Source organism: Felis catus, chromosome D2, assembly GCF_018350175.1.
Source record: "Felis catus isolate Fca126 chromosome D2, F.catus_Fca126_mat1.0, whole genome shotgun sequence".
Lineage (NCBI taxonomy): Eukaryota > Metazoa > Chordata > Mammalia > Carnivora > Felidae > Felis > Felis catus.
This window is the reverse complement of record NC_058378.1, coordinates 48,310,885-48,332,649: the sequence shown is the minus strand read 5'-3', so window position 1 is coordinate 48,332,649 and position 21,765 is coordinate 48,310,885. Positions and strand designations below refer to the sequence as shown.

The window sequence follows — 21,765 nt, the reverse complement described above, 5'->3', positions numbered from 1 at the left end:
ATGTGGCTTTTTAAGGATCTTACAAGGTAGTTTGCACTGTTCACAAAATAATGACTTCTCCAAAGACTTTCTGATGCAGGAACACTATAAAACGTGAAACTAAAAAAAAATAAAAAAATAAAATAAAATAAAATAAATAAAAAAACGTGAAACTGCCCCAGGTGAACAGGATAATGCCCTGGTCCTTAATGGACTTTCAAAGGCCCCCTTTCCTGGGGCCATGTGCTAGGGTAAGAAGCCTTGCAGAAACTTCTGTGTGGCCTCAGCTCCCCTGAGGCCCAATCTTCCAACAGGGTAGATGTGGCTTTACCCCCACTCCTTGGTGGCACAAACACAGTGTCCCAGACCTGGATTCTTTATTCACTTTACTCACCATGTCCCCTTGGATGGGCAATTGAGCTTCCTTGAATCTGTTTTCGAATCTGAATCTGGCAGAAAAGGGGAAAAAAATCATACGCCAGATATTGATTAAACACTACCACATTCCAGAGTCAGTATCTTAGAAAACAGAATCAGTCTTCCTCCCTCAAGGAGCTCATGGTAAAGAAATGAAACATACAGCTTGCCAGAGAGTAGGACATGTGAGCCAGTGAGGAGCATTGTGGTTAGGGGACCAGGAAAGACCTCAAAGGGAAGGTGATTTGTGAGTAAAGACCTGAAGGAGGCGAAGGAACAAACCCTGTGGACCTGTGGAGGCAGAGCCTTCCAGGCTGAGGAAACAGCAAGTGCAAAGGCCCTGTGGTGGGAGTAGACCTATGCAGGAAAAAGAGTATGACCAGAGCAGAGAGAAGGAGGGGAAGTAGGAGATGAGGTCAGAGAGGCAACAAAGGGGGCAAGATCATCTAAGAAAAGAGGTAGAAAACAACAGCCTAGGGTCACATGACCTGCCACCTGTTTTTGTAAATAGTCTTATTTGAACCACAACCTTGCCCTTTGGTTTCCACGTTGTCTATGGATGCGTTCAAACTACAACAGCAGAGTTAAGTAGTTGCAACACAGGCTATTTAGCCCACAAAGCCCAAAATATTTAATATCTGTCATTTTACAGAAAACACATAGGAGTCTCCGGTTTAAACAAATAGGTTTATTTTTCTCCATGACAGGTCTAGAGTGGGCAGTGCAGGCAAGGTGCAGAAGCCCCATGATGTTAATAAGGCCCAGACTCTTTTTATCTTTATGGTCCACTAGTCTTAGCCTATGGATGTGTTTCAGCATGTTCTCAAAATAGCTGTCAGTGCTCCAGAAATAGCACATTCTATCCACATCTGAGATAGAAAGGCAGGTGAAAGAGGTATCGGTTCCTTCTACTAGGAAAGCAAAAGTTGACTTCACCCCCACCCCCGGAATGCTTTTCCCTGTCTCTTTGCCCAGAAGTAGGTCATACGGCCCTTCTAGCTTCAAAGGAAGTTGGGAAAGCCACGGAAAGGACCGTCAAGATGGACTTAGTCACTTTTAAACTTTTTTGACCATAACCCACAGTGAGAAACATGTCATATCATAGTTTAATGCACATAACTGAAATACTGCAAACAAAAGTTTCATAAGAGGCAACTTACATTTACATTGTGTGCTGTAAACTGATATTTTCTCTTCCAGTGTTTTAAATATGAGTCACATCATCTACTCACTTAATTTCATCACCCACCGTGGGGATGGTGCCAAGTGCCTTATGAAAAATGCAGTGGTCACAATCCGTCGCTAGGGACTGGCACAGCTCTGCTCCAAAAAGTTCCTGGCTCTCCCTCTCTCTCTCAACGTTCTTCCTTTTCCATTCCTTTACTTCCTTCCTCTCTTTTCTCCAAAGAAGAGAATGGATAATGGATTGGCAACTAACAATAGCCACAACACCCACCATAAGTGAGCTGGAGACCAAATACAGTTTCATTGAATACTGAGTGAAAGGAGCAGGTGATCATCCTTCTGAAGGAACTGAGGACCCTGATGATGGACACTTGTCTTCCATGTAAAATCCAGGTGGAAACACCTATTCCCCAGGGGGTGTCGAGGGGATTGTGTGGGGTCCCTGATGTATAGCACTAGCACAGTGCCTGACACACAGTGGGAATGCAAGACACATCAGGTTGCTTCCTCAAATGCAATCATCTCTCCAGACTGGTCCTGACCCTGGACACAGAATCAACCAGATAAGAGGGAATGATTCATTCTCAAGGGCTGGAAAGTCCCAGGGAAATTGCATGTTACCCTGGTGCTGTGCTTACTTACCCTATTGGGCACAGGATGAATACTCAGAGGTTAAGGGCTATGTTGAATTTTGCCCACTGTTTTTGTCTGTTTGTTTTGTTACATAATTGTTTTCCAAGTTAGCTATCATACTGTGTAGTCTTGGTTTCAGTAGTAGAACCCAATGATTCATCTGTTACATATGACACCCAGTGCTCATCCCAAGTGCCCTCCGTAATGCTCATCACCCATTCAGCTCATCCCTCTACGTCCCCACCCCACCCCCATCAACCCTCAGTTTGTTCTCTGTATTTAAGAGTCTCTTACGGTTTGCTTCCCTCTCTATTTTTATTATATTTTTCCTTCCCTTACCCTATGTTCATCTGTTAAATCTCTCAAATCCCCCATATCAGTGAAATCCTATGGTATCCGTCTTTCTCTGACTGACCTATTTCACTTAGCATAATACCCTCCAGTTCCATCCACGATATTGCAAATAGCAAGATTTTATTCTTTTTCATCGTCAAGTAGTATTCCATTGTGTGGTGGTGTGTGTGTGTGTGTGTGTGTGTGCCACATCTTCTTAATCCATTCCTCAGTTGATGGACACTTGTTGCTCACTGTTTTTGAAAATTTTTCAGAAGCACCAGTTACTGGCCTTAGCTTTGATGACCAGAACTTTTGGCTATGCAGGAGTGGAAGTCCCTGACCACAGGCCCTAAGCTGGCAGAGGATGGGCCATTCTCCATGAACTCATGCAAGGGCAAAGGTGAAGTATTTCTGGTCATCTTTAGTCCCCTCATTTTTGCAAGTGGGGAAATTGAGGCCCTGAGCAGTTGCAACACGGCAAGCTCGTGCAGGAAATAGACAGCAGAGCCGATCTCTTGACCCCAAATCCAGCAGCAATAATTAACACAGCCCCTCTCAAGAGGGGTCCAAAGGGCCCATAAATTCAAATCCCAGGCTGAATATACCCGCATTTTTCTAGAAGGTATGTATCAGGTTCTAAAATGGACATCTGTTTCTACAAAGTTAGGAACCACAGATTGAATGACACTAAAATGATTCGTGTTGAGAGTTCAAGAGAAGAGGTCTGGAGGTCAGGACTAGGGATGGTGATATAAAACAGAAACTGCAAATGTTTCCATCAGCCTCTTCCCCACCCCACCCCCACCCCCTCCATACCCCAGAAACAATGAACTTCTGAGTTCTCTAAAAGGCCTGTGTGCTTTTGTCCCCTCTGCCTCTGTGCAAGCAAATCCCCATCCGGTAGGCGGTGATTGGGAGAGAAGTTTCTCTCCTTTTTTTTTTTTTTTTTTAAGTTTATTTTTATTTTGAGAGAGAGAGAGACAGAGAGAGAGACAGAGCACACAGGCACACACCAGCAGGGGAGTGGCAAAAAAAAAGACAGAGAATCCCAAGCAGGCTCCCCACCATCAGCACAGAGCCCAACGCAGGCCTCCATCACAGGAGCCATGAGAACAGGACCTGAGCGGAAATCAAGAGTGGACGATTAATTGGCTGAGCCACCCAGGGGCCCCGAGAAGTTTACCTCCTCTTTACCATCGGATCGCATTTCTTAAACTCAGAATGAGTTCTAAGAGGCCACACCAAACAGTAGGACCACACACAGGTGCCACTTGAGCAAAAAAAGATGACAACTGCCTGGCTTTAACTCCCAGTTAAAGCCCAGTGCACACTAGTAATTTTGGTACCCACGAAGTGGCCTTTGTTGGAAACCCAAGGGTCCTGATCACCCAAGGGTCCCAGACTCCGCCCACGCACCGGACCCTCCGGCAGAGTCGGGACTGCTTCCTCCAAGCGTCTCCGGGGGCCCTCGTCGTGACGCGGGGCCACCTCTCCGCCCTGAGTCCCCGAACCTTCTTCGCTGCCTCTCGGGCACCGCCCGAAGCCCACCCTCCCCTGTGTGCCCGGGGCGGGGCGGGACGGACGCGGCGGCGCCATTGGCCTGCGCGAGGCGAGAGGCGGGGAGAGGCGGGGAGGGGCGGGGCGCAGAGGGACACATGGAGCGGGCCATTGGCCGGCGCCGGGAGAGGGGCGGGGAGGGGCGGGGAGGGGCGGGCCCTACGCTCTAAGCCCCAGGGAACTGGGGCAGTAAGCGCTGCCTACACAGCTCGAGTGCCGGCGAGGGCACAGCACGGGCAGCGGCTTCTGGACGGCGCGATGAGCGGACGGTGAGTTATGCAGAGGCAGGAGAGTTTGGGGGCATCCACGGAGCACCGTCACCCCCGTCCCCGAGCCCAAGACCGCCCCCAACCATGGGCTCTGGAGCCTGGGCACCGGTGCCCCTTGGCTGCCGCGTGCAGAGTTCCCTCCCCCTGCCAGCCTGGCGCAGCCCCGGCCATTGCTGAGAGTGGGCACTGCGCCAGGCACCTTCTCCAGAGGGAAGGCACCTCAGGGGCTCAAACCTGAGCACGATGGGTGAGAGCGGCCGCAGGCTACACCTTTGCCCAGTTTGCCTCTTATCTTAGGCAATATCCTAGAAGCATTGATCTTAGTTGTGGGGAGAGGCTCCAAGAGGCTCTGGCACAACTCTCGGATTTCACAGATGGAGAACCGGCGCCGAGATAATAGCAGAAGGAGGGGCTTGCCTCACCACGCCATTTACAGAGGATTTGCCTTGTTCCCAGACCTGTGCAAAGGTCATTAGCACTATACGGCACCTACTTCTCACAGCCCTGATACTTTCATTTTCCCCATTTTCAGGTGAGAAAACTGAGGCATGGGGAGTTATGGAACTGTCCAGTTTCACCCAGATGAGTCAGTGGTTGAGACAGGATTTGAACTCAGACTTTGTTGGGCCAGGTCTCATTCATTTCAGCAGCTGACTTCAGAGCTCACCCTGCCCACCATCCTATTCCAACCCCCACCCCCCACCCCTCGCCGCCCCAGCTCCTGACACTCAATCAGGCACTTCTAATCCCCAAGAGGCGCTTCAGTGTTTTTACAATGGGACACAGCCCTGTGGGAGGGAGAGCCTCCTCCCACACCAGGATCAGGGCAGGGTTAGTGCTGGTCAGTGCTTTCTTAAAACACTGTAAGGAAAGCTTTAGTAAACTCACTTCATAAGCAAATTAAATAAAGTCCCAGCAAGTGGGGCTAGGATTCTGGAATTTGAACCCAGGCAGGTTAGACTCCAAAGCCTCACACTTGCACTGGCAGAAGAAACCCTTCCTAGCTTCTCTATAGTTTAACTGCTCAGGGTACAGTCAAGATTTGTTGCCAGTAGCCATGATTTTAAAAAAAGATACCCGCAGTGAATTGGTAGAACTGACAGGTTAATGCAGGTCTGCTTGCCTCCTGCTCTTCAGTATAATCCCTGAGCTGCTACCACCAGGGTGAGAGGTGTGAAAGGGAAGAAGGGAGGAAGGAGAGACTGAGGGAGAGGAGAGAAAGGGGGGGAGAGAAGGGGAAGGGTAAGCAGAGAAGATGGACCGCATTAAACTTAAGTCGAAACATTTCTGGCTGGAAGTTGTAATGGGGTGTGGTTCAGCTCTCTGTCGGTGGTGAAGCGTATTTTCAGCAGTTCTTGTCATCATTCTCTGTGTGGGTAGTGCTGGTGGTTCGACTTGACAGCGAAAATGAGGTTGACGCTACTGATTAAACAGCCCCTGTGAAAGTGGGAAGGGAGGCCATATTTCCACCCTGAGACTCCGGTGGGCGGCCTGGAGGTCGAGAACAGAGTGAAGGTCCAGGGTCCCCCTGGGTCAAGGTCACCTGGACAATGACAGAGAATAAAAGACATGAACAGAACTCAGCATGTCTCAGTTCAGATCCTGTAAGTGCGAAGCCTCACGGGGAGACCCTGACCAGGAGGTCTACCGGAAGGCACTCTGGACTGGGCCTCTGGGGACCTGGGCCCTGGTTTTGAGAGCAAACTCAGCCATATGTCCTTGCTCACAGCCACTCCAGGGGAGGACTGCCACCCTCTTTGAGTCCCTTGTCCCTATCTCCAGAGTACACCCCGTTGTGCCCTATCATGAGAGCTTCAGTTTATTATGGGTGAGCCCGCGGTGAGGCCCATCTTATAGCAGTCAGTGATTCAACTAATGAGGGACCTGAGGCTGAGAGAGGGAACGGGACTTGGCCTCAGGTCACACAGCTGAAGAATCACAGAGCAGAGCTTGAAACCCGGATCCTTATAAAGGTTGGGTTGTTATCTGGTCACAGAGTACAGTGAAGGAAGTGTTTTGGAATTGTTTTCAAGTAAATTAAAACCAAATAGAAAGCAGCTACACTTCCCAGAGCTTCTGCTCTAGTGAAAGGGGAACTTATAGTTTGCTCAGTTTTCTTTTCTGCCTGTCTGACCTCCTTCCCCAGGAGGCACTGCTGAGGGAGAGATTTGGAACCCCTTCCCCTTGCCCTGCCTGACTTTGGGGGATGGGAGCAGGGATGCCATGCAGCCCCATAGCTGCAGAGCTGGGAAGAGCCCTGAAGATGCTCTAGATCAGCTGCCGGTACAATCCTGGTTAAACTGAGGCCCAAGGGCTGGCACAACGTGGTGACGTCACATGCCACATTGACGCTGCAGCGAAACCCACACCCAGACTTCTCTCTGGGATGCCCCTTTGCCTCCTCCCTCTCGCTGTGACACGTTTCAGCAGAGTTCTTAACCTGGGCTCTGGGAATCCAGGGGCACATGAATAGGGACTTCCCAAGGCCCCTGCGGTAGTATGTAAATTTGGTGCACACACTTGCACACTCATGCACACATGTGCATTTTTCTGGGGAGTGTGTGTTATTTCAAGAGATTCCAAAGGGCTCTATGGCCCAGAAGATTCTGAGCCCCACTATGTGTCACAAGAAACCACCTCCAGCAACTGCCCTTGGCACACAGGCCTGGTGCAGTAGATAGCAGGGGTGGGGGAAGCCACAGAGGGCACCCGGTGTGGCCCAACAGCAGCTGGCACTGAACCCTTGGAGGGCTTGCCCCCCCCCCCCTGCACCTCTGGCCCCAGACACTCAGGCTGTTGGTCATCCTGAGCACCTGTCTGGCCCAAAAAACATGGCTGAGGGGATTCCTGCTTCCATAGACACCCTCTTCCATACGCAAGGAAGGGTCCCACATGGCCAAGTGTGTGTGAGAGAGCGAGCAGGAGGGTCGGAAATGGCTTTCTTGCCTCGAGCTGCCACGCCTCGAGAGCAAGAGCAGAAGCCCAAAATCCTGCCACAGGGGGCTGGGTGAGCACTGCCTGTGCGCTCGGTGAGGAGCCGTAAGGAAGGCCAGCCTCCGTGTGGACAGAGGGCCAGGCGCTGCAGAGGAAGGGCGATGGTGTCAGGGAGACCCGGGTGCCAGAACGGGCTCAGGGAGACCTGTTGGTGGGAGCCCAGGAGGCGGGAGGATGCAGTAAAGGCGAGGTGGGGTCCGTGAGTCAGCCCAGGAGAAGGCAGTGAGTGGAGTGGCTGCTGTCTCTGCGGCCACCTCTCCTGCCCTCCCTCAGCCACCATCACCACCATCTGGAGTGCGCACAGTGTCCTCCTGGGACCTCCTTCCCAGCTACCGTGCTGAGGCAAGGAGGGCTGTGGCTGAGCCAGCGGGCAGATGGCGGCAGAGGGAGGGGGGTGGACAGCCATGGATATGGAGGGGAGGGTAAGGACAGCAGTGTGGAGGGGCGGGGGGCAGCAGCTGCTGAGTCGCTGTCTGCTGTCTGCATCCCAACAACTGGCTTTCTCAGCAAAAACGTGTCACTGAGGGGCAGCCCGTGTGCGAGCAGACGTCCTCTCGGAGGCAGCTGGTACCAGCAGGCACCGCAGCTTCCTCCGTGGCCAAGCTCCGCCATTTGCTGGCTGACAGGTGCTGGGGGGTTGGGAGGGGGGCCCTTTAAGGCCCCTTCTTTCCAGTGCCCCCTGCTGCCCCTGGCTGGTCATGGGCTACTGAGCGGAGTACGTCGGCTTCCCGGGAATGCGAGGCAGTGTCCCTGCACCTGCCCTCTCTCTCGGAGCCTGCCTCCTTCTGGCAGGAGCATCCTGGGCCCCACACCTCTGTCCTCCTTTCTTTTGCTTCCCGCGTCTCTTTATTTACACACTGGATTGTAATCATGCCTAAATAAGAGAATGATCATAACTTGAGGAAGCGTTAGAACAGAGGTTACCAAGCCCCCAGATCTCACAGACATCCCCGGAGCATTTTAATTTGGATAGTGACGCATTGACCATTTTGCCAAGTGAGGACAATGACCATCTATTTTTGCCATCACTTCAGGAAAAGAGAGGGCATTGTAAGAGGGAAAAGTAGGCAGCGCGGAGTCATGAAAGAAAAGGCTTTCAAATGTACTCAGTTGGCTTCTTGGAAACCCCACTCGCTTAGCCTTTCTTTCCCCTTCGGCCCTGGCCAGTAGGAATCGGGCTGTCATGGTGACCCGAAGGGCCACAAAGCTGCCTTCTTCTGTGATAACCGGCTCCATGACCACAAACAAGGGAGAGATGGGCCAAGCCTAGCAGTTGTAAAGGCTTCAGTGTCCTTTGTCCCAAACCAAAGGCCAGAGACAATAGCGAGGGCAGGCTGTGGTGCCTGCTGTCCTCAGCAGCCCCTCTGCATGGCTGACGGAGCAGCCACTGAAGTGGAAAGCAAAAACAGTTCACTGCTTGTTCACTGGGGACAGGTAGGTAACCATGGCTGGCAGGTCGCCCCGGGGGCCCTTCTCTGGGGGACAAGGAGCCCTGGCTGCCGAATGAGTCTCTGGTTGGGAACAGAGCCTAGTCTGGCCTGGGGAAGAAAACATGGAGACCTGAGCTGTGTGCGCTGGGGCCCTGGGGGAGGGGTGGAGGCCAGGACAAAAAAGGCTGGATCCCAGGGCCAGAGGGTTGGCCTGCCCAGCTGCATCTGTCACTCTGGTTTTTGGACTGCGCCAGGGTGGCAGGCCAGCCCCAGCCCGTCCTCTCCCCTGCTCCAGCTTCAACCAAAGTAACCTTGCTTTTTTTTTTTTTTTTAAGATTTTTATTTTTAAAATTTTTAAATGTGTATTTATTTTTGAGAGTGAGAACAGGAGAGGGGCAGAGAGAGAAAGGGAGACAGAGGATCCAAAGCAGGCTCTGTGCTCACAGCAGAGAGCCTGATGCGGGGCTTGTACTCATGAACCATGAGATCATGTCCTGAGCCCAAGTTGGATGCTTAACCGACTGAGCCACCTAGGCATCCCATAAAGTAGCTTTGCTATAATCCATTTGTGCGTTGGACTTCTGCCTGTAAATATGAGATTGTGCTTTTTATTAAAGGTTGAAAAGCACTCCACTAAGAGATTCGCTAAGGCCGTGTCCAGTGCACGAAGAGAGTGAATATTTAAAAAGGGGCAGTTTCAGGAACATGTTCCAAACAGAGAGGGATCTCTGCTTTCTTCCTGTTGCTCTCTTCTCTCTCTCCCTCCCTTGCAACTCTCTCATTCGGCACTTATCTCTAGGGCACCTCTAAGGTGCATGTACACCTCACTTTAGAGCTCTACAAGACACTGGGCTTATCAAAATGAATGAAAATCATCTCAACATTCAGTCTGGTAAAGGACGCACAAAGGCACAGTTTTCAGATTTGGAGTGGAGATCTTATGAGTGACCGCAAGCTCAGGTCTGGAACTCAGGGAGGTGGAGACATTGTCTCCTCCGGGTGGAAGGGTGGACATGTGAGAATCAGACAGATGATGCATATCAGAAGTCCGTCGTTCTCTCAAAGAAGATACTGTTTTTCTAGGGGGGCAAGGTTCCCACCACATAAGGCTCAGACCCAGCCCAGCAAGTTGGAAGAGACCCCCTTTGTTGAAGTGGGCCCTTTATTGCCTACCTCCAGCCTTGCTCACTCATTTCCTGCCCTCCCCTGGGACAGTGTACAACCCCATTCTCCATTCCTGCCGAGCTAAGGTATTTACTTTATGGGCTGCCTTCCCCCTTCCTTCTTCACTTGACCACCTATAATCCAGGACCCTTCTCCACTTTCCTCCTGACCCCATCCCCCGCTGATGCCACCTGACTCCGGCTAGAGCCTCTCAGCCTGTTGGTCATGTCCTTTTAAAAAGCAGATTCTGGAGGGCAAAGTTCTCCCGAAAGCCAGGGCTTGGAAGGTTTCATGTGTTACTTTGTACCGTGCTTTGCAAATAATATTATACAGAGCCCTAGGCAAAGCCCTGGATGGGGGGGTCCCGGCCACCCACCTCACTGTCACCCCGAGCAGCCCCTTTTAATCTGATTTGCATAAATATTCCATGTGAACAAAGTTCAGTGGAACCAGGCTTCCATTTCATCTTGGCCTAGAAAGCGTTTGGCGGAGGGGCGCCTGGGTGGCTCAGTTAGTTAAGCGTCCGACTTCATCTCAGGTCACGCTCTCGCGGTTTGTGGATTCGAGCCCCCCGTCGGGCTCTGTGCCGGCTCTGTGCTGACAGCTCGGAGCCTGGAGCCTGCTTCGGATTCTGTATTTCCGTCTCTCTTTGCCCCTCCCCCACTTGTGCTCTCTATCAAAAATAAATAAAATGTAAAAAAAAAAAAAATCACGGGGGGGGCATGGTGGGGTGCAGGACAGCATTTCATACGTAACCATTTGAATGTTTTTGCCGTTTTAAGAATTCAGAACTCTTGTTGGGGAAGCCTGGGAGGTAGGGTACGAAGAGCTTCCGTTTGTCCCGTAGATTACACAGGAGGGGCTGGTTGTGCGGAGGGGCGGCTGCTGATGAGTTTGCAGCAACCAGCCCTGGTCTGTGTTGCCTGGGAGCTCACTCAGAGGGGCTGTTGTCCAGGAGCCTGTGGCCCTGGGTCCCTGAGGGTCACAGGTCCTCCCCAGCCAGTCCTCTCTGCCCTTCCCTGCCCCATTCCCACCCTTCTGGCCAGAGCCAGGGCCCATTCTTAACCTTGCCCGTTGATCATTTCAAGACACTTCTGTTTCCTGTGCGACACCCAGGGAGAACATGCTCCACAAGCCCCACTTGTATATTTGGCAGATTAAACTTGACATTATCATAAAAAAAATTAAAATTAAAAAAAAAGTCTTCTACAGTTAAGAAAACGTCTAACCTGCTGGAGATCAATATCCCCATTGTACAGATGGGAAAATGAAGGCCCAGAGAGGAAAAGGCAGGAAGCTAGAGCCATGAGGGTCTTTAGCAGCCCCTGGCCCAGAGCTGTAACTGATCACTGCTTGACTTATAGAGATTTCACTTATAAGTATTCCTCCTAAATAGAGCAAAATCAGCATAGTCCCCACATGCTGTAGGAGAATCAAAGTATTGTAAACTGGGTCCTGTCATGAATCAGAAGTCACACGCCAGAGCCCCGCTAAAGGTATCTGTATTGCAAGTATGTTTTGTCTAGCTACATTTTATTTTTAACTATATAGTTTTAATTGAATAATTTACGGCCTTAGGATAGTGTAGATTATGCTGCAGTAACAGATCCCTGAGACACCAGCAGCTTAGATTTATTTAAATCCCTTTCCCAGTCCATATCCGCCGTGGGTTGGCAGAGAGCTCTAGTCCGCAGAGGCGCTCTGGGACCCAGGCTGACCATCTGGAAGCTGCACCAATCGGGACATGTGGCTTTCTGGATCACCACGGCGAAGAACGGGGTCACAGGCTGGCTTGAGTGCACTAGTCTGAGAGTGACACACACAACACCTCTTATGTGTAGCGTGTGACATGTTAGTCACATGGCCACCCTGGGGGGGGGGGGCGTGGTGGAGGAATGTGAGAGTGATCACAGGTCATCCCAGGGGCAATGTGTCCGCCACAGTGTCCAACTCCAAACAGTGAAATATAGCCCTTACAGATGCAGATTTCTGGCTTCTCATGAAACGCCAGAAGAGCTGCCCCTCCAGAGAAGGAATGTGTCTCCCTGTTCCCCATGGACTCCACTGACCAGTGTCTCAGTTGAGTCACTTTCCTAGCCCCTGGAGACTTTTACGTGTTTTATTCCAGTTGGGGATGCACAACTCTGGGAAAGTTGACTTTGGAGGACCCCATGAGGCTTCTCAAATCCATCCAATAATTTAGTAGACATCCATGGGCCTCTTGCTGTGTGTCAGGCTCGGGCTCGGGGCTGGAAACAAGAGGTGAGCCGGAAAAGTATCATCCGTGGTGCGGAGGTCTGCGGCTTCAGCCTCCCCTCCCACCTCCCCTACTTGTACTCCCCCATCGTCCTGTCAGCTCCCCACTCAATGGGTCAGGCCCTGCGGGCCCAGAACATCCAGGAGCCCAGAGCAGGTGCTGGACTAGAGAGGAGCCTTTCCTGATACTAGAGGAGGGGACCACTCTGGCAAGGGTTTCCTGGCAGAGCTAGCTTGCAGAATACAGGGCAAGCAGTGGGCTGTTTTCTGGACAGAGAATAGCTCCATCAAGACCCAAAAGGAGAACAAAGCAGAGAGCACAGTAGGCGAGATGAGAGCAGCTCGGGGAAGCTAGAGCTGAGAGCAGGAAGTGAGAAGGGGTGGGAGAGAAGCTGGCTACAGAGGAGGCCGGAGGGAAAACCGCCTGCTGTTACTTCTGGGTAAACCCAGCTCTTCCCTTCCGGTAATGAGCCTGTGTAAAGCAAGACACAGAAACAGTGTTGAGTGAGAAACTCAGATACTTTTTTCTTGGGCTGAAGCCAGCTCTGCATGGAAACGTTTGAGGAACTCGTCAGAGAGGGAGCCTTGCAGAGCAGTTTTTTCCACTGGAGACTGAGGTGCTGAGGAACCGAAACCCGATTTTGAAATCCTATTGCCCAGCAGTGAGGCCCCCCGCTCCAGGACCCCATAGCGCCCTGCCCTGTGCCCTATAGAGGTAGGGTCTGACCTCTGTCTAGATCCTGTTTTGCTTGTCTCTAGACCCAGGGAGAAGGGAGGTATTTTTTAGGATGATTCTGAGGTCACTGAGAAGCCCACCTCCCTCAATTCATTCCCCTTCTCCCTGTTTCCCCTGCTTCCAGAATCGAATGCTCATTCAGGCCTGACACACCAACACAGAAAGCAAGCCTGTGTTGTTTGTGGGTGATATCAAACAAGTGGGAGGAGAGTGTGTTCAGCTAGGGAGTCAGGGCCCAAGGGGACGGAGCACCCTTTCCACTTTGAGGGCATTGACACAGCAGCAGTTGAACCTGACCCCGAACCCCCAGGAACATTTGCACACACACAGAGGTGGGGAAGACCCGACTGAGCCAGGTTTGTGTGAACAGATGTTGGGGTTTGGGGAAGGAGCCACTCTGTGATATGAAGGACAGGCTGTGCGCCCTGTCTGTGCCACTTCCCAGTGTGACTTAACCCCTCAGAGTCCTAGCTGCAACTTGAGAGGAGAGGTAGAGACAGGGCCATGACTGGGATAGGGAGAGAAAGAGGTACTGTGGCTCACTGCCTGACACATGGGGGGCCTCAATAAGAAAGCTCTCAGCCAGGGTAAGTTGGAGAGGGAAAGTAGTAGAAATCTGCGCAGAAGATGCCAACAAGACAGAAAAAAACACTAGTGGATTTCCCCAGGAGGGTTTAAGAAACTCCGTGAAGCCTTCTGGGTTGTGAATACACGGCTTCATGTGTGAATCAACTAGCAATCTTATAATCTTTATAGAGATTACCCCATTGCATCGATAAGAAAAGGAAGTCTGGAGGGTCTAAGTCACTGTGCGAGATGGGTTTTAGTGACCAGGATCTAGGATCTAAATGCTTATGTTCAAACAATGACTTTGCCACCGATTCACTGGGAATCTTGGGCAAAGTCCTTAACTTCTGTTCCTGTTTTCTCGCCCATAAAATGGTACAAGGATAGTACTTACCTTATACCATTGTTGTAAGGAGTAAAAACGATAATTCATAGAAAATGCTCAACACGGTCTCCAGCATGCAGTGACCCCAGTACCGACTAACCCATCACCAGGAGAGCTGGCCCAGGTGTGCTGGTTCCAAAAGGCCACCAGCCTGAGCTCAGTGGGAATGGAGGAGAAAGGCCCAGGGTGCTTTGGGGGGCTGGAAGAGTGATGGAGGCAGTAGCCATCATTTAGGGTGTCCCAGCTGAGGCAAGAGAGCCTGTGGTCTGAAACGTTTAGGAGACGGATCCAGATCCCTAGGGATTATGGAGAGGTTTGGGGAGGGCGGCTGTTGGGCTGGTACTGGGTGCCAGCTAGCTCAGCAGTTCTGACCTTGTCTCCCACCGAGGGAAACGTGGCTGCCCCGTGTGGGGTGTGGGACCCCATTAAGTCCTCTGAGCCTGATCCTTCAGAGCTATGGCCACCCTGTGCCCCAGGGTGGGAGGGGGGAGGTGAGGCTGGAGCCACAAGGCCTGCACAACAGGGTTCTGGGCGCTGCACTGGCCAGCACTTCCTTCTCCGGCTCACCTGTCTGTATGCTCTTCCTCCTCTTCCCTGCAGGTAGCCTCCCTGATGCTACAGACAAGAGGAGAACATGAAGGAAGATTGTCCACCCAGTTCTCATGTTCCCATCAGTGACAGCAAGTCCATCTTGAAGTAAGCCTTTGTGTACAGGGAGGGGGTCTGGTGGTCACTCCCTGCCATGGGCAGCCTTTGGGTAGAGGGATTCTGGGCACTTTTCATAGATAGGACGATGTGCCTGCCCCAGGGACAGTGATGGGGGCACTTCTTTTTGAAGCCTGGTGCCCTGGAGATCAAGGATCTCTTTGGGTTGGGGGTTTGACCCCTGTCCCCTCAGGCCCACAAAAGCAGGAAAGCATGGCCATGTCCGCTGTGACTCTGCACAGATGGCATTTAATTTATTCAAAAGCTAGAGCAATACTAATACTCTTATTGTGTCAAACAGTTTGGGGAAAAAAATAAAACTCAAAATAGGTTTAGAGTTGTTCTTGAAAAAAGCATATTTTATTGACATGATGATTTTTTAGCCTGGCTTATTTTTAATTTTATTTATTCCGTCTTACCATAAAAAAATACTTGGAGTATTTATTCAAATGTATTTCTGAACTAACATAAGTTTTCATTTTCTCTTGCTTTTTGCGTGCTGGGTCCAAATATTTTCTAGATTTGGGCAGCTCCTATTTGCCTCCTTGAAGAAAAGCCAGCCTCCTAGCTTTCGCTGAGCTGCTTCCTGGGTCCTCCAGTTAGACACCTGAGAAAACAGACAGCATCCCATTCACAGTGCTGCCCATACTCTCACATTCCCGGTTTAAATTTTATAATGAGAATAACATTAGGTACGCCTGGGTGGCTCGGTCGGTTGAGCAGCTAACTCTTGATTTCAACTCAGGTCATGATCCCAGGGTCTCGGGATGGTGGAGCCTGCTTAGGATTCTCTCATTCTCTCTCTCTCTCTGCCTGTCTCCCCTGCTTGCTCGTTCTCTCTCTCTGTCTCTCTTTCTCTCTCTCTCAAAACAATATAGTTTTGGGGAAAGTCATAATAATAGCCATAACATGATTAATTTCATGTGTATATATCCTAATAAGTTTATGTTCAGCATTGATACACCTACAAGCACAGCGAACATGCAGCATTGACTCTTGCAATGTTAACGCCATAACATTAACTGAACCACAAGTGAATCACTTCTGTCATCAGTTACCGTCATCCCCACGTCAGGCAGCACACCAGAGCACCAATGGCGGGTTTTGCTTATCCACTCCCTGGAGTGCTCCAGTGTCAGTGAAGGCACTGCCCAGAGAGGTTCTAAAGCGGCCCTGGCCAGCAGGGAAGTGACTTCCACGTGTGGCTGCCAAGCACGTGACTTATGGGCGGAGAAGTACAGTTAATATAAAAGACAGGTGGCAAGGACATATTACGAAATACAATAATGAACAAGATCTCGTTAACGTTTATGTAAAACGTTCATATATTAATACCAAATACAGGTGGCAAACACTTATTACAAAATAAAATAGTGAATAAGGCCTCATTCATCATGTTCATATTGATTACATGTGGACATGAAAATATTTTAGATACATTGTGTCATAAAATAAAATGCATTATGAAAATTAATTTCACCTGTTTTGTTTTCCTTTGTGATGTGACCGCTGGAAGGGTTAAAAGCACGCATGTGCCTTGCATTTCTTTAAAAAATTTTTTTTTTTAACGTTTATTTATTTTTGAGACAGAGACAGAGCATGAACGGGGGAGGGTCAGAGAGAGGGAGACACAGAATCCGAAACAGGCTCCAGGCTCCGAGCTGTCAGCACAGAGCCCGACGCAGGGCTTGAACTCACGGACCGTGAGATCATGACCTGAGCTGAAGTCAGCCGCTCAACCGACTGAGCCACCCAGACCTTGCATTTCTTATCTGTTGGACTGCACTCCCCGGCAGAGCCCAGCTTGGGCGCAGGGACCGGCTTCTATCTGCTAAGGCTTCCCTTTATTCTGGGGAGAAGGCATTTGGGCAGAGTGGCCTCCCTCAGACCTTCGGGATCTTATCTCACAGCTGTCACCTTCACCTCTTGGTCAGACCTCCAGAAAGCCAGGATGAGGAAGAGGTAGACACCCCTCATGATGCCCCCAGAGCAGCCACACCAGGCACTCACAGGAAGTAATATTGGTGGGGCGGGGGGGGGGGGGCGGCGAGGGGGAAGCAAGAGTCTTTAAAATGCCAATAATCCAATCCCGGGGGATTTATTGAGGAAATGACTCAGAAGTAAAGTACAGGGAGATTTTCGGGAACTCTTATCTGTGATAGTGAAAGCATGCAAACACCATTTGCACAATTCTATGGGCCGTCTGTGAGCTCACTTCCTTCTCTTCCCAGCCCTACACCTTACACAAGGTCTGTCATGTGGAAACCTCTAGAAGACTAAAAGGCATGTGTCTGATGGCAGAGTCTAGTCTCTAAACTGATTATGTGTGGCTGGCGAGACCTGTATCATCACGTCCCAAAGCCCTGCCACACCCCAAGATTATATGTGTGTTTACCTTTTTAGGTCGGAGCTCTTAAGCTTGCTAAAAACTTACAACTGCTACCATGAAGGCAGAAGCTTTCAGCTGAGACACCGAGAGGTAAGGCCTGTTTCTCTTCTTTATTCATAGGTCACCGTTTATCTTGGATTGCTGAAGACAGTCCTGGTTTATACCTGCTACTCCAGGGTCATTATTAAGACCTTTCCCTTCACTCTGAGAAGTGTCCCAGTTAGGATAATGAAGTATGAGGCCGTCCATCTTCTGAGTTAGAGACCAGGTTACCAGCTCTCTCTCCCGGACGTCCTGTAAGGGGTGCTGAGGGTCAGAGCGTCCCCTCCCTCTCCCTCCCCCAGCAAGAGTTCAGAGCAGATGGAAATAATCACCTGCAGTTCTTCTCCTTCCACCTGAGATTTTTGCCTACGTGAATTGCCAGGACCCTGGAGACTAAAATCTTTAAGACCGCACAGCCAGTCCCTTCTGTGCCCAGCCCACAGCACAAATAAGGAACTCAGCACAGGGCTCGGGTTTGCCCAAGTTCACAGGGCAGTCAAGAAGTGGGAGCAGTCTCTGTGGTTGCCAATCAGAATAGACATCAGAGAAGGCTTGAAATGGAGGAGAGCTCCCCAAAAGGTGCTCACGTGGCCGGGCAGGTCAGAACGGGAGAGACAGGGCAGGCGTGGGGAGTGGAGGACTCGAGAGAGCACGTGCTGTCTGCAGACGCTGTCGCCCTGCGGACCGAACCTGTTGCTGCTGTGCAGGAAGATGGGCTCCAGGGAGCCAGAGAAGTTAGACATCTGGAATTTCATGTGCAATTTCCCAAACCTCGAAACACCAAGCGGGCTAAACAAAACACGTCTGTAGGTGAAACGCAGCCCAGGCCAGGCTACTGTCGCCCAGCTCCGGAGCCTGGAGGGGAGGGAAGCAGCTGGCTCCTGGTCCAGGCAGCACTGGCCTGCCAGTAGTGTGACCTGGAATTGCGCCAACCTCGCACGCCACCTCCCCTGGACCCGCCGCCCTGCACAGGGCCTGGGGCCAGCCCTGACAGCTTGTCTCCCAGCCCCTCTGCACTGTTCCTTCGCTCCCGCTCTTGTTTCTGCAGAGCGGACTCTCTGATACGCGTCTTATCGGCCACTTACCCTGCTCTGTACTGCTGCTGGAAGGGCTCTGATGCCACCGCCCTGCTCCTGCTTTTGCTGTTTCTTTTCTTGCCGCCCGGCTTCGTGTCCCCCGGCCAGGCACGGTGTAGCACCTGCGCACAGATGCTGGGTGACTAATCGGCAAGTGCAGGCCCAGGGCAAGCTGAGATGAGTCCCAAGCTCCAGTGTGCCGGACAGTTTAATCTATGCTAAGCGAGGAGTTGGACCCACTTCAGTCCTTGTGCTGGAGGCATGTGAGGGGGTCTTCTGGCTGCATCCTGCTTCTTAGCCCTGGGCCATTCAGTGATTGATGTAAGACCCAGCAGCTCTCAACAGGTGGTTTCTGCTCAGCAGCCTCAAAGTCACCTGGGAACTGGCTAGAAATGCAAATTCTTATCACCCTCCTTCCCCCAGGCCTCCTGACTCAGAAACTCTTTATCTTCCCAGCTGTGTTTTAACAAGCTCTCCAGGGGATTGCGATGAAGGCCAAGTTTGAGAACTGCTACTCTTAGAGTTTGGTCTTGACTCTTGGGATTCCCCAAGACAGTCCCCTCTGTAGGAGCAGTTGTGTGGGGAGCAGGGCTGGGAAGCCCCAAACTTGAGCCCTGTGTTTGTGTGTGATGGGACAGGCCACGTGGAAAAGTGAGAGACCCAAAAAGGGGAAGAGGTATTCTCAACGGGCCCCGTGATAAGAAGTTAACGCCCCACAGTTGGGGATTTTCATGTTCCTAACCTAAAAAAGGTATGAGGACCTGACTTGATCTCCCCAGAGCCAGAAAGTACCTCGCAGGAAACTTCCACAGCCTTAGCCATCAAGGGGATGTGAGCCTGAGGGAGTATGTGTCTTCGGGAGGTGATCGCCACTATAGAGACAGGCTGTAGGCCTGGGCAGCACCGAGTTCTGATGCTGAAATGCATGACTGGTTCCTGGACACCAAGGGCCTAGCGACCCACCCACCACCCGGCGTTCAGGCCTCCGCCGTTTCTCGGCATGCAGCCCCGGGACCTCCTGGACCTCGGAGAATTCCCAGTTGCAGGCACTTACACTGTGGGGCCACCCCAGGCCGGCTTCTCCTCAGGGGTGGGGCGGACAGGCACCAGGCACTTTGCCTCCGACTCGTTTCTCACCATACAAGAGCTCTGTGACATCAGAATGGCCATTTTCCAGACAAAGAGATTGAGGCCTTCAGAGTTGAAGTCTCCAGCAAGGTAAACACTGCAGCAAGTGGAAGGTGCCAGCGTGGCTGCAAGGCGTGGGCGCCAAATTTGTAACACAGCAACAGCATTACCAGCATTAAGCTTTGAGGGGCCTCGGGGATGCAGGCAGCTGCTTGTCACCTTCAATCAGCAAGCTAAGGGGCCTTCCAGCTACCAAGGGGCTCAGCACAGGCTGCGCCCTCACAGAGCCATGTGGGGCCCAGAAGAGACCTCCCCCCCCCCCCCGCCACCCATTGTCACTAGGTTTCCCCCAGTGCAACTGTGGCCTGACTGCCACAGTTTGGGGACACCCCCTCCGCCACCGTCTCCTCGGGGGTCCAGAGCCCTTGGAGAGATGAAGTGTGTCAGGGAGCAGGGGCCACGCCCTAGGGCAAGTGTTTCCCTGTGAACTCTTCCCCAGCTTCCAAAGGGCAAAGGAATCCCCACTCAGGAGGCCCAGGCACCCGCTTCCTCTATTGTATTATAAACTTTGCTTTTGGATACTTTTGCTTGAATTACAATGAAGAGCTTGAGCAACCTGGAGCCATCTGTGCCTTTTGAAAGATAGCAAAGCATTTTAACCAGGCTGGGTGGCTTCTTGAGAGAAAAATGGACCACCTGGAAATACCAGTGGGTAAATATATCACTGTGATGAAAAGCAGTGCCCTTATGTCGTGCAGGGGCGTGTGGCCCCCTCAGGGAGCCCGCCTCTGATGCTCCCCCTGGTGGCCGTGAGCACGCACAACACCCAGGCCCCATCCTTGGCGCCAGGCGCCTGGGCAGGGGAAGAAAGGGGAGGAGCATGCCTGGGCTCAGGGTCTCTGTCTCTCCCAGGGTGGGGAAAGTCAGGATCCCCTTCCCTCTTAAAATGACCCCCCCCCCTTCCTCTAAGGCCTGGAGGCAGAAATGACAGGCAGTTGACAGACTACTGGCACCTGGGGTGAGTACTCGGCCATGGACACGTTCCCTTGAGAGCTCCAAAGCGCTTGCCAGGCTGCCCCCTGGTCAGGTCATTGTGTCCTTTCCCACTCCAGTGGTGGCTGTGGGGAAGAGACTTCTCCATAGGACCCCCATCACAGGGACTCTCTCCTAGGCTGTTGTGTCTCATGGGAAGCTTGGAATAATGCCAGAAACCCCTTCCCCCTGCCCTTTATTCTTTTTTTGGCGGGGGGTGGGGGGACACCTTCTGAAGATACCATTAGCTTCTTTCATCTCAGTACATATTAGCAGAGGAGCCAGAGCCCTGTCTGATGTCCCAAATGCAGCCACGTGGTTTTGAGCTTGGGGAGAATTGGCCAGCCTCACTCCTCCTTAGTTGCCTCCCTCTGACCCTGGTTCACACAGCTTCGTAGAAGGGGCTACAGCGAGGCAAGCCCAACCCCTGTGGGCACCAGCCAGCACCCACTCCCAGGTCAGCCCTCCCCGCCGCCTCCTAAGGATGTTCTGGCTGAAGGCTGCCCCACACTTATTTGCCAGCGAAGATCAGGGCCCAGCAGGTTGTGGCAGATGCAGGCATTCGTATATGTTGTTTCTAACTCCATCTCCAAGAGTACGTGCCCCATTTCCCAACCCTGTGGGGTGTGGAGGGCAGGGTTGGTGTCCGCATCTTACAGATAAGGAAACTGAGTAAATTACTTGCCTGAAACTTTTCAATGTATGGTTTACATTCTGCCTCCCCACTCAACACACATAAAAGAGGGCAGATAGGGACGCCGGGTGGCTCAGTCGGTTGGGCATCTGACTCTTGGTTTCGGCTCAGGTCGTGATCCCACGGTTTGTGAGATTGAGCCCCACGTAGAGCTCTGTGCTGATGGCAGGGAGCCTGCTTGGGATTCTCTCTCTCTCTCTCTCTCTCTCTCCCTCTCTCTCTCCGTCCCTCTCCTCTCTCCCTCTCTCTCTGCTCCTCCCCTGCTCCTGATTGTTCAGTGGCTCTCCCTGTCTCTCTCGCTCTCAAAATAAATAAACTTTTTTAAATGTTTCAAAAAGAGGGCAGATAAACATTTTTAAAGTGAAAAGCAATTTTAAAACAGAAAAAAAAAGTAGGAAGGGAAGAAGAAAGGAAGAAAATAGTTTGATAGCCCACAGAAGAGACAGAGGACACTGAAGCAGGCTGTGAACTTGAATGTGGCCCCAGCTCTGCCCTCCTCCTCTCCCCTCTGTCCCTTGAGCACTGACCAGGGTTAGCCAGCTCTGACCTGGCCCAAGGGAGCAGGGTAATGGGTCCTCAGGCCTGATTCTTTTGAGTTCTCTGATGCCTCACCTGCCTCTCTGAGGAAGGAGACCCTTCCTCTCCCCTATTCCTCACCCTCACCTCCTTCCTTGCCAGATGCCTCCAGGCTAGAGGACCCAGGGCTGGCCCAGACCTTAGGTCATGTGAAAGGAGGCCCTGGCCGCTGGACCTGCCGGAGAGCAGGGCTCTGGACAACAGCCTGCACTTTG

At 51.7% G+C, this 21,765-nt stretch overlaps 1 protein-coding gene and 1 long non-coding RNA gene across 8 annotated transcripts in view; one reads left to right on the top strand and one right to left on the bottom strand.

Annotated features, from left to right (window-relative positions):
* Positions 1-4,242: 4,242 nt before the first annotated feature.
* RASSF4 (Ras association domain family member 4) overlaps positions 4,243-21,765 on the top strand; it is a 32,860-nt gene continuing 15,337 nt past the window's right edge. For both annotated transcript variants that reach the window (XM_023240692.2, XM_003994186.6), the window contains exons 1-3: positions 4,243-4,376; positions 14,509-14,604; positions 17,017-17,092. In XM_023240692.2, the coding sequence (XP_023096460.1) occupies positions 14,543-14,604; positions 17,017-17,092 (138 nt within the window). In that variant the 5' untranslated portion in view covers positions 4,243-4,376; positions 14,509-14,542. The remainder of the gene's footprint in view (positions 4,377-14,508; positions 14,605-17,016; positions 17,093-21,765) is intronic.
* LOC123380833 lies at positions 15,029-21,158 on the bottom strand. 6 transcript variants are annotated; one of them, XR_006587104.1, is made up of 3 exons: positions 19,175-21,158; positions 17,009-18,506; positions 15,029-15,220 (listed from the first exon to the last, which is right to left on the bottom strand). It is a non-coding gene; the product is annotated as an uncharacterized LOC123380833 (long non-coding RNA). The 6 variants fall into 6 exon arrangements; XR_006587105.1 differs by lacking the exon at positions 19,175-21,158 and having other exon boundaries at positions 17,009-17,296; positions 17,377-18,897; XR_006587106.1 differs by lacking the exon at positions 19,175-21,158 and having other exon boundaries at positions 17,009-17,743; positions 18,130-18,897.